Here is a 13,031-nt window from a genome sequence, read left to right as displayed (position 1 = left end):
CACTTGAACTGAGGCGCTCAGCGATCTATCACGTCACATTTACAATCGAGCCAAAGGTATTTTTGTCTGAATTTCGTAATAAAATTGTCGGAATCTAAGAGGAAGAGCTGAGAATTAGTTTAATATTAAAAGTACCACTTTGCTCTGCAATTTTTCTGTGCGTGAGAAAATGGATGTGTGGCGTGAGAGCGTGTGAAAAGTGTCAACTCTGGCAGCCCTGGTGAGCATAGCGTTTGTGATTGGTGTGTGTTAGTCATGATTGTGAGCAGCGCAGGCGTGGAGTCACTGACCAGGTTTGAGCAGATCGCAGGTTTACAGAGGAGTGCTTTAGTAGGCTAATGACAAGCTGTGCCAACATGCTTAGACCGGAGTAGGCTTGTGTGAAGATATGCAGGTACAAAACGCTAATTCTCCTTTCCCTGACTCACTGGAGCGCGTCAAGAAGCAACAGGACACAATACTGCCCGTTTACTGCCTTCTGTCCAGATTATCTGTCTCTGGAACAACCACTTCCTAGGTTCACTATTCTCACACTTTGTATTTGCTGTTCTCTTTATTAGTTCACGCCTCTTTTATGACGTTAATGAAAACGAAAGTAAACTTCCATGTTAGCGGCTCTCCTGCAGTTTCACTCACCTTAATTCATCATTTCCCCTCCTACTTTCTTCAGAAACGAAACGGGAAAACTGAAAGAGACCAGAGTGATTAGTTTCCACAATGAAAGCACAGCATTTTTTTATTATATTTCTGGTATCTAATATAAAATTAGCGTCATGTTATCTGGGTCTGCTTAACATGTTTTCTAAACAGGATGGTTTGCTGACTTTTGACCCTAAATGTGAGTAAAACAGAAAAATAACGTAGGACTATTGCATGTAATTTTCTGATTAAGATGTTTTGTTGATTGTTTTTCAAAAGATACGGTGATTCCTAATGTCACAAACTTAATTTCGCAACTTTAATAACTTCCCAGCAATGTAAAAAAAAAAACGTTTTTTGTGTGTGGCATGTGTTGTATTTTTATATTTCTTAAGAATTAAGTTTCTGAAATTCAGCTTTTTTTTTTAAATGTTAACATTACTCTCATATACTACCAAGTCTAGTTTTTCATGAGAAATTTGTCCACTTAAGACCAACATAGTCTGAACTGGACTATAAGTTAGTACAGTTTTAGTCCCCCATTATAAGTTATGGTATACATTATAGTATACATTTTTAGTAGGACATAAATTATCATTGCAAACTACAAAAACATTTTTGACCACACATCTTTACATCTTTCAGGTTTGGACGCAGATTTAAATAAATCTCTCTTTGGGCAGCACATGGTGTCTGATGTTGTATTAAAAGCTGTATCGTCATTTATGACTGACAGCAAACCAAACAAACCGCTGGTTCTGTCTTTCCATGGGACTTCAGGAGTTGGAAAAAATCATGTTGCTAAAATCATCGCAAGAAATGTGTATGAAAAAGGAGAAAACAGTAAACATGTTCACACATTTACATCTCAGCATCATTTCCCACACAAAGTAAAGTCAGACCTCTATAGCGTAAGTAATAATGTATATTCCAATAAGATCAGTTTAATTCAACAGGTAGGCCTTGTGACTAAGATAAATCTTAACTGTGGTAGGCTATTTGTAGCATTTAACTAATCATCTTAACTGGGATTTGTATGTTTTGTATATCCAGGCACAGCTAAAGCAGTGGATTCATGGAAATGTATCAAGTTTTCCCCGTTCAATGTTCATATTTGATGAAATGGACAAGATGAATCCTCAGTTGATTGAAACCTTAAAACCTTTTCTAGACTACAATGCCCGTGTTGACGGAGTGTCATTTCACAATGCAATTTTCATTTTTCTCAGGTAAAAACTGTAACTGTTAGATTCAAGCAGAGTTAAAAACCTCTACTCTACCAAAACTCTCCCAACTAATGAGAAGCTGTGTTTATTAGTAATGCAGGTGGGAGTTTGATTGTCGACATGGCGCTGGATTTCTGGAGAGAAGGCAAAAAACGGGAAGAGATCAGGATGAACAGCAAAGAACTTGAGACTAAAATTGCTCAAAGCATCTTCAATGAAGAGGGTATTGAAAGAGCATTGAAATATATTTTCTGATCTATATATTTATGTATAAATATTATAATTTTTTTACATTTGATTTCTCTGGTTACATTCTTGTATGTATTACATATGTAAAATTTGTTCCTCTATATTTTACAGGTGGGTTTAAGCACTCCAGTCTCATAGATCATCATCTGGTTGATCACTATATTCCTTTCCTACCTCTGGAGAAGAAACATGTGCGCAAGTGTGTCCTGGCCGAGATTTCCCATCTAAAAATACGCAGATTTCATGATATGGCATTTGGAGTGGTGAGAGAAATGCCCTTCTTCCCCAAAGAAGAGAGAGTCTTTGCTGTTAAAGGCTGCAAGTCTGTCAGACAGAAACTGGCCATTTATACTGATGAATAGATGAAAGCAGCACTTTCTTTTCACAATTGTAGGTCAGAGCAAATATGGGCAGAACTCTTTACTGCCCTATACTACTTCAAAAAGCCTTTTAAATGTACATGTGAATTAAATGTTGCACAATGGCTTTCATCATCACAGTATTCTAATGCCTATCTAGTGCAAGGGATTTCATCAATATGCTGATTGAGGACTGTTGGGACACTCCAGGCACAGGATGGTTCTGTCGGGAGAGGCAGTGTCATTTTCACCTCAATGACACGTCTGTACCATTTGCTTCACAGGACATATCGGCTTTCAACTACATACTGTTTATTTACTAGTGTGTTCTAATATGCAACTAGTATAATGTTCTAATATGTAAATATGTTTGGTCTCATCTGACAGCTTATAAACTGAAATTAATGGTGGTGAACTTAATAGAGATATTAAAGTATCCTAATGTACTATTGGTTAAACATGCATTGAAGAGAATGTCAATGTTCATCTCGTTTATAATGAACAACGCGTTATGGTTATTGTGTTATTACAAAATGTGTACGCAGGTGTTAAAGTTAACATGGTAATACTACACTAAGCTTACTTTTGTAGATGGTTTATAACGGTGTCTCTAACTGATTAAGAAGTAATGTCAAAAAAACTGTTATAACTGCATGAAGATGAATGGTCACACAAAAATCGTAGGTGTCCTTCAACTACTGCTAGAAACATTCCTGCCATGACCTCATGTCAGTGCTTCAGCCCTGACAGTTGTACCTAATACTGCATAGATAACATTACGCATCACTGACAAAGCCTACATTTACCGAAAAAATTTTTTTCATGACTATTAGCTGTAACTAATACTGTAATCAATCTGTCAATGAACTAACGTATTCATCAGTAAACACATAGCGTTCGTACCTCACCCTGCCAGTACACACAAAGTGACATTACGTTAACCAACCATTCAAAACGTCCTGTTCGAGCCTTAAAGGTGGTATCAGTGATTTCAGGCCCAAAAATATCTATATTTTTTTCCTAACGATCCGCTAGCTGCCTGCCCCATTAGCATGCTGTCAAAAAAACACGTCTCTGTAGGCAGCCTAGGCTCTGAGATCTGCACACAAAAACAAATGGTTTAGCCAAACAATCAAAACCAAAACAAATAGTGTTCCAACCAATCACCGACAGGGGGAGGGTGTTGTGAGGTTTTGCGCTCGTGCACGGCTGCACGCAAAGTCAGAGCTGAAGAAAAATCTGGCTCAAAACCTCACAACACCCTCCCCCTGTCGGTGATTGGTTGGAACACTATTTGTTTTGGTTTTGATTGTTTGGCTAAACCATTTGTTTTTGTGTGCAGATCTCGGAGCCTAGGCTGCCTACAGAGACGCGTTTTTTGACGGCATGCTTATGGGCCGGGCAGTTAGCGGATCGTTAGGAAAGATTAGATGAATGTGATAAAAATATTTCTGGGCCTGAAATCACTGATACCACCTTTAATTGTCGAACTTCTTAAGGGCCGTCATTTTGTTCCGGGTCCGACTCCGGTGCAAATTGATACGGTTGCACAGTGTCCTCAGAGGCTCCCGCTGCCATTCTTCAAAATATATATGGCGTTGTCAAGGCAACACTCCATGTGTGTTGTGTCAGGTCAAAACGCCCACAGAACAGAGGGGCGGGGTGAGCAAAGCTCATTATCATTTAAAGACACATGCACTTAAACGGCGTGCTGAAAACAGAGCTGTTTTTGACCAGGTAAAATGAGTGTTTTCTTACAATACTAATGATAATTTTTAATTAAAGTATATTACAAACTTTTAATTTAGACCCTAAAGAATCATATTAGCTTGTACAAAAATGGCATTAAATGACCCCTTTAAACATGTAACTTAATAAATAACTTTGCTTGCTTTAAGAATGTTGAGAATCTTTCCTTTTATCACTGATAACTTTCATAAACGTTCAGGTTAAATCCTACGTTTTCCTATCAGTTCTAAGAAAGACCTTTACCTTTAAAGAATAAGAGGTTAAAGAATAACAACAACTTTAATGGAGTCAGACAAATATTTGAATTACACATGTCATCCTTCAACTGCCTTTTGGACTGTCAATGAATTCCATCCATTTTCCAAAGTGCTTGTCCTATGTAGGGTTGTGGTGAGGCTGGAGTCTTTCCCAGCGTCTCGGGTCAAAAACACACTGGACAGATGGACGGGCCATGACAGGGATGACACACACACACACACACACACACACACACACACACACACACACACACATTTACACTTACACATTCGGGCAAACTTCCATTCTCTAATTCACCTGTCCTGTATGTCTTTGGATTGTGAGGTAAACTGGAGCACAGAGTAAACCAACACGGAGAAAACATACGAACTGCACAGAAAGGCCTCCTGACACAGCTGGCACTCCAATACACACTGGATTATACATGTTCTGATGTTTGCTTGTTTGTTTGCGCAATTATTGCTTTGGGAATGTGTTTTGTTTTTTATTTCTAATTTTTATATTTGCAGGTAAATTACTATATAAATATATAGAAAATAAAAAATGCTGCATTTCTTATTCATTCTTTGCGCTGCAATACAGTCTGTGAAAGGAAAATATGTTATTCTTATCCAATAATGAAATACTGATTTTAGTTGAGAATCATTCAAACTTCAAAGATCAAAGTTTATCATTTATGAAATGCTCCCGGTTGTATGTTTTTTTAGGTCAGTGTGTTATGAATGACACGTGTTTTCTGAATGAGAATTGTTGCCAGTGTTATGGTGAAACAAGCTTGTTTTGAGGTATGAAGTGTTTTGTTGGTCTTAGTGAGTTTTGGAAGTGAGATTAACTGTTTGGCCAAGATTCACGTTGGTAATGCAGACGGAAGAGTTTTGAAAATGTGGCTTGAGTAATGAACACTGATTGTTAGCAATAAAAAAACCTGTAATTTCATTGTAAATATTCAGCTAAGATTTTATATTTCAATATAATTCCTCCAGAAATGCACAGAGTTTGCAATCTGAATGTGCTTTTATCAATTTTGAAAGCAGTGTGTTAGCATTCGTGATAGCAAAAATTTAAATATAGTGTGAGGTATGAATTAAATTCAATTAACATTTATTTGTATAGCGCTTTTCACAACACATATCGTTTCAAAACAGCTTTTCAGAAAATACATGTCAACATTACAATTACAACATGCATCAATTGCATGTAATGAATGAATGTAATTACATTATTACAACATGAATGACAAAAGTGTTCATGGATTTTGAAAAATGTGGTCATTGAATGCATTTTGTGTGAAAAATTGTTCAGACTTCTGTTTCACTGAATGTGTGAAGAGTTTTGAACATGTGGCTTCAGTATTGACCGATGCTTGTAACCAATTAAAAAAAAAAAAAAAAAAAAAACTGTAACACATTATTAGCTAACTGCGTGATTTTAATTTCTGAAATTAATTACAGCCACCTCTGATAACAGAGCACTCTAAATTGTAATCTAGAGACATGCATTTTCTGTAAAGCTGCTTTGAAATATGTATTGTTTACCAGGAAGCCGAATGTTTACTGAAGGAGTAGCCTATATAGTTTGACTCTTCTTAATTCGTCAGTTCCCCTCCGAGTTCCTTTACAAAAATGAAACCAAGACTGAAAGAGTCCTGAGTGATTAGCTTCCACAATGTTAGCGCAAAATCTTTTAATCGTTTTATTTGTGTTGTCTAATATAACATTAGCGTCAGGTTTCCTGGATGTGCTTGCGGCTGTCGGCTCTTACCTGGTTAACGTGTATTTGGAACGGGACGGTTTGCTCCCTTTTGACACTAAACGTGAGTATACCCGGAACATAACAGGCCTATAGAAGAGTTAAGTTTACGCTTCAGATGTTTTGTTGTTTATTTCCAAAATATATGCTACGGTGATTTCGAATGTCACAAACTTAATTTTGCAAACTTTAATAACTTTCCAGCAATGTGTAGGCTAAAGTTTTTTGGGGGTCTTGAAAGAGTATGATATTTTTTTTATCCCGCGTAATAGCCTACATGTGGTATTTTTTTATTTTTTTATTTTTTTTTGTGCATGGTTAAAATGTTATAGTCCAGCCATTTTATTAAAAAAGGTTGAACAAATTGCAACAGAAGCAAACTCAACTGATTTTGTATCCTCAATATGTCCTGAGTAAAAAAAATAAATAAAAAAAAGCCCAGAGGAATCCCATTAGGGGAAAGTTTCGAAAGCCTATTCATTCTTTTTCTTACGTGAATAGGATACAAATTTTAACCTTTAGATATCACCATGAAAATTACTGAGTTGATTATTTACATCAAGACAAACAAAAAATGTATTACAAGTTTTTTGAAATTGTTTCTACGAGGTGGCTTATTCGTACGAATTCATACGACCTGGCTCGTACGAATTAGTACGTTTTTTGCAAAATCGTACATATTTTACGAATTGGCCAATTCGTGTGAATTCATACGAATGACCTACCCCTGACCCCACCCCTAAACCTACCCATCACGTGGGTTTAGACAAATCGTACAAATTCGTACGAGCTAGGTCGTATGAATTAGTACGAATTAGCCAACCTTTTATCATTCGTACGAATTCGTACGAATTGGTCGTGAGATAGCGTTGGCTAAATGTCTTGTTGAATCTTGTTGACACATAACAGTAAAATACTTAATGTTAAGGTCTGAATGGAACTCATTTAGGCTACCCATGAGCATTAATACATAGAGGCAGGAAGAAGTACTTTAGAAACCAGCCTTTAAATTGGGTTTGGGGCTGGGTCCGTGGGACTGTTTCGGGGACGAGTCTGTGGGAAGAACAGGAGACAATGGTAAGGAGAATGCAGAATACAAAAGGTAGGTAAAATAAAAAGTGAATCCCCAGAAACAGTCCCATGGACCCAGCCCCAAACCCCATCTCTACAATAATAATTAATAAAGGCTGGTTTCTAAAGTACTTCTTCCTGCCTCTATGTATTAATGCTCATGGGTAGCCTAAATGGGTTCCATTCAGACCTTAACATTAAGTATTTTACTGTTATGTGTCAACAAGATATTTTCACCTGGCTAGACCCAATGTTTAGATCTGTTGTGGTATTTATGCAAATTAGCACATACGTAATTAGATTATGCACCGTTTGTCCATGTTAACAAACAATTAAAAAAAACTTGTAATACATTTTTTGTTTGTCTTGATGTACGTAATCAGCTCAGTAATTTTCATGGTGATATCTAAAGGTTAAAATTTTTACTCTATTCACGTAAGAAAAAGAATGAATAGGCTATATTTGGGTCTTTTTAATGGGATTCTTCGGGGCTTTTTTTTCCTTACTCAGGACATATTGAGGATACAAAATCAGTTGAGTTTGCTTCTGTTGCAATTTGTTCAAGGTTGACCCCCATTTTGGCTTAAAATGACTGGACTATTGGTAGAATGTTACCACGTCCCCCTTGCCACATGTTAGGGACCTCATACGTTTACCTGGTAGCCTACGTCTTAAATTTGTATGATGTTTCAGTGCTTTTTGAACGAAAGGGAGAGATATGTAAATTAGTCTATTTGAGACTCAAGTGTTCTGTTTTTATATTTCTTAAGAATTCACTTTCTGAAATTCAGCATTTATTATTCTAAATGTTATAACATTACTTTCATTTACTAGTTCTTCCATGAGAAATTTGCAACATTATTGCAGGTGTGGTACTGTGTAACAAAATGCAACCCTGTAAAAATGTTTTGTGCTTGCTCAGTTATTTATAGTTATAATAAGCCTATAAATTATAAGCTAAATTATAAATTTTTAGTATAAATTATCATTGCAAACTACAAACTAACAATATTTTTGACCACACATCTTTACATCTTTCAGGTTTGGACGCAGATTTAAATAAATCTCTCTTTGGGCAGCACATCGTGTCTGATGTTGTATTAAAAGCTGTATCGTCATTTATGACTGACAGAAACCCAAACAAACCGCTGGTTCTGTCTTTCCATGGGACTTCAGGAGTTGGGAAAAATCATGTTGCTAAAATCATCGCAAGAAACATTTACAAAAAAGGGGAAACCAGCAAACATGTTCATGTGTTTGTATCTGAGCTCCATTTCCCACACAGAGAACATTCACACATCTACAGTGTAGGTAAAAAATACATATTTCATGTTACATAATCCATAGTTAGTTAGCGAATAGCCTAGCTGTTGCAAGTGTTTTGTCAACAGATTTCTGTGCCAGAGCAGGTCAATTTGGTGAGCAAGGCCACAATACTTCCCTGTGGAGTCGTGCATTACCACACTAAAAAAAAAAATGCTGGGTGGTTTCAACTCATATTTGGCTCAAATATTTGGGTTTCAAATTTAATTAAAAAATGTGTCTATATTTGATCCAAACATGGGTGCATGGTTAGATCAAGATATAGTTGAAGCTGAAGCTGCGTGCACATCATGTCATTAACATTAAAGCTCAATAACATACCATAACTTCCACTGCAAAATATTATTTTATTAATCAGTATTTTTGTCTTAAGTTCTAGCAAGATACATTAATGAGATTGTTTTTAGGAATTATATCTTGAATTAGGTTTATTTGTCTAATTCCAAATTGCTTTACCTTATTTTAAGCATAAATCTAATGTTTTACAGTGCAAAGTACAACTTATGAGTGAACTATTCCTTTAAGCAGTTTTGTATCTAAAATAAACAAAAGACAAAAAAAATTACTTTTAACATATTTAGTTCTGTTCAGCCATGTTTGACATTTTGTCATTATGAGTGTGGCCAAATTAATTTAGAAGAGTGAGCTCCTTTTACTGATCCTTCAATTATCCTCCTGGGACCCAGGAATAGACTTTTGTCCACTGTAGTGGACATTATATTTTAGTGAATTTCTCTGACACCATGCATGTCACATGTCACAGTGCACATTCAGGACTTTTCAGAGATATCAGATGTTTATAGATACCAACTTATCCTTGGTCTTTAAAAATGCCTGACATTAATTTAGTGATCAAATGTACCACTCTTATGGAAATATGATAATATATTGTAATTATAATTTAAATCGGACTACTTTTCAATTTGTATTTCATAAACCAACATCTCAGGAAAACGATATGGGGTTTAAAATCAAAAAATGACTTTCTGTTACAGAAAAGGAGGTTGATTTCATTCATGTCCACTGTAGAGGACATCAGGACTTAAAGGAGAACTCCGGTCAATTTTAACATTGAGCTCATTTTTTGTACATTTGGAGTGCTGTCAGTACAGAGAACAACGACAAAAATCGGTGTTGCCTACACCGTGTTATCCTCTTTTTAAAATTTGCACCCTGTTGACTTCAATGGGGCAAGTTTTAAACCTGCTTTTAGCCTCTTAACATCCTTGATGTGTCATTACAAGTGCACAGCTAATGTGAGTGATTCCTTCAGAGTGATCACGGTGAATCTGACTGCAGTAGATGTGAAAGATATGAATAAAAATGATGTTTATTCAGCCAGCGCTCATACCTGTATTTTCTTCCTGTTTTCGGTCGAAGTCCAAAGTAATCGATTGTCGAGTTCACGCGCGTGATCATAGGTAACTAAACCTATGCGTGTGAACTCGACAATCGATTACTATGGACTTCGACTGAAAACAGGATGTAAATACAGGTATGTGCGCTGGATGAATATCTTTTATTAAAGATTAATATTAATATCTTTCACATCTACTGCAGTCAGATTCACCCGTGTTCACTGAAGGAATCACTCACATTAGCTGTGCACTTGTAATGACACATCAAGGATGTTAAGAGGCTAAAAGCAGGTTTAAAACTTGCCCCATTGAAGTCAACAGGGTGCAAATTTTAAAAAGAGGATAACACGGTGTAGGCAACACCGATTTTTGTCGTTGTTCTCTGTATTGACAGCACTCCAAATGTACAAAAAAATTTGCTCAATGTTAAAATTGACCGGAGTTCTCCTTTAAATCCTGTTTATCAGGCATTTTGGGAGACACAAGTGAATATGGAAATAAATTATACATCAATATTCCTATGAAATATTATATATTAAAATGTTGCTAATTATATGTTTATATGAGATTATAGTTGAAATACGCGATGCCTGAACCACATTTGTGTGGCTATAATGTTTAAGATTTCTTTAAATGAAAACAAAAAGAGGCAGTAAGTGTTACTATACTAAAAACATAGTAAATCATATTCTTTAAAAAATATACAAAAATTGCATGTTCTTAAAAGCATTTGCATTTGTATATTCTGTATATCCTTATAACCCTCATCTGTATATTCAGGAAAAAATAAAGAAATTGATTCTTCATGAAGTATATTGGTTTCCCCGCTCCATGTTCATATTTGATGAAATGGATAAGATGCATCCACAGCTGATTGACACCTTAAAACCTTTTCTGGACTACAATGCCCGTGTAGACAGAGTGTCGTTTCACAATGCAATCTTCATCTTTCTCAGGTAAAAAATGAAATTGTTTGATTCAAGTTGAGTGCTAATTAAATACCTCTACTCTCCCAAAAGATCGACCCAACTAATGAGAAGCTGTGTTTGTAGTAATGCAGGTGGGAATGTGATTGTCGAGACGGCGCTGGATTTCTGGAAAGAAGGCAAAAAACGGGAAGAGATCAGGATGAACAGCAATGACCTGGAGACTAAAATCTCTCAAAACATCTTAAATGATAAGAACAGTGTGTATTGAAAGAATATTGAAATATATTTTCCAATGTACATTTAAAAAAATGGCAAAAGTATATTTTAAAGTATATTTATATAAAAGTTTTATATGGAAATGGTAAATAAAAAAAAGTTAATTAAATTCATTAATTTTTGTAATTATTGCATTTGATTTCCCTTAAACCTGCACATATATTGTTACATTCTTGTATTACATAAATGAAATTTGTTTCTCTTTTTTACAGGTGGATTTCAGCACTCCAGTCTCATAGATCATCATCTGGTTGATCACTTCATTCCTTTCCTACCTCTGGAGCTGAAGCATGTGCGTCAGTGCGTCATGGCTGAGATGGTCCATCTGAACATGACTGAAGACATTGATCTGGCAGATAAAGTGGCTAGAGACATGCCCTTCTTTCCTGAAAAAGAGAAAATCTTTTCAGTTAAAGGCTGCAAGTCTGTTAGACAGAAACTGTTTCTCTATTCTGATGAATAGATAAAATAATTTTGCAATTTCTTTAATGCACATAGTTGAACATCAATGAGGTGTTACTGACATCAATGAGGTACTGACTTTAGGTTTTGCTCATTAATATCCCAGTTTTGGTGATGATGTGCATTGCATAGTGTAAGAAAAAATGATGTGGACGCCGAAGATCTCAAAAATGAAGTTTATTACAGCATAGCAGGTGTACACAAAGCACCTTGGGTTCACCGGCGTCAGAATGAACCCAGAACATCCTAATCTTAAACCTTTTATCCTGTTACAGTTTACCACTCTTAAAGTAAATAAAGTTGCTCTTGTTGTAACTTTTGTGGTTTGTATGTTAATGAAGTTGAGACACCCCATTGTGTCCCACACCAATTCCCATTCTACAATTGTTGATGACCATATGCTCAGGATGTAATCAACCCAAATGGTGAATAAACAATATCACTTCACTTCCTTCATCTCTATGATAATTAAAGGGCACCTGTTATGCAAAATTCACTTTTACATGATGTTTGAACATAATTGTGTGTTGGCAGTGTGTGTACACAACCACCCTATAATGATAAAAATCCACCCAGTGTTTTTTTTTTAAATCTCCATAAATCATAAGCACTGTCTCAGAACCAGCTGTTCTCAGATTCGGGGCAATGTGACGTCACTTTGCACAGGCCCCTCCCATGACCACTGATGGGCAGTAACGCGCTAGAAGTAACGCGTCACTGTAATCCGATTACTTTTTTCAAGTAACGAGTAAAGTAAGAGATTACAATTGCAAAAACAGTAATTAGATTACTGTTACTTCCCCGTAAGCAGGCTGCGTTACTGCGTTATACTGCGAGACTGTCTCGCGACGTGAGCCGTGACTCGTGAGTGACAATGACATGAGCGTCGCGAAGTCAGTGGTAAACACTATGGCAAGCGATCACGTTCAAAAGTCTTTAAACGAAACGTGTGAATTTTGACACGTCAACACGCACCGTTTGTCCGTGTTCAGACGTCATGTTTATTCAAGAACGATAATGGTAAACTGGTATGCACGTGCAAAAGTCAGACGTTATATTTGTTCATGAGGGATAATGCATTGGTGCGATGTGAGTGATGGCAGTCAGTCTTATGTCATGATTTGTCATGCCTTTTTAAGTTGTTCGTTTAACATTCTTTCCCAAGGTAGAAAAGTCAACAGCTTAAACGATGGCTCTTAGAATGGGTCTTTTATTTTAGCAAACTGCCAAAAAACCTTTTCAGACTGTCTGCAGCTGAACCAAGAAAAGCTTAAGATTGCATGGAGCTGATAAGCATGAATGGCAGAAGAAAAAGACTGCAATTAAAAAAACAAAACAAGAGAAAATTATTTGAATGCAAGCAATAAAAAACTACACACACCA

At 36.2% G+C, this 13,031-nt stretch overlaps 1 protein-coding gene across 1 annotated transcript; it reads left to right on the top strand.

Moving 5' to 3' along the window:
• Positions 1-255: 255 nt before the first annotated feature.
• LOC308703217 (uncharacterized protein) lies at positions 256-12,094 on the top strand (the record flags this gene model as incomplete). Its single annotated transcript, XM_081386539.1, has 11 exons — positions 256-310; positions 1,285-1,550; positions 1,693-1,868; positions 1,958-2,088; positions 2,226-2,455; positions 4,606-4,612; positions 6,153-6,293; positions 8,342-8,607; positions 10,762-10,937; positions 11,034-11,167; positions 11,399-12,094. 11 exons carry the CDS (start codon positions 256-258, stop codon positions 11,647-11,649), a joined length of 1,833 nt encoding a protein of 610 aa, XP_081242665.1. The 3' UTR covers positions 11,650-12,094.
• Between the last annotated feature and the right edge of the window lie 937 nt (positions 12,095-13,031).

This window comes from Scardinius erythrophthalmus, assembly GCF_964197995.2.
Source record: "Scardinius erythrophthalmus genome assembly, chromosome: 15".
NCBI lineage: Eukaryota > Metazoa > Chordata > Actinopteri > Cypriniformes > Leuciscidae > Scardinius > Scardinius erythrophthalmus.
The sequence above is the reverse complement of the archived record's forward strand: the minus strand, read 5'-3'. Positions and strand labels throughout refer to the sequence as shown.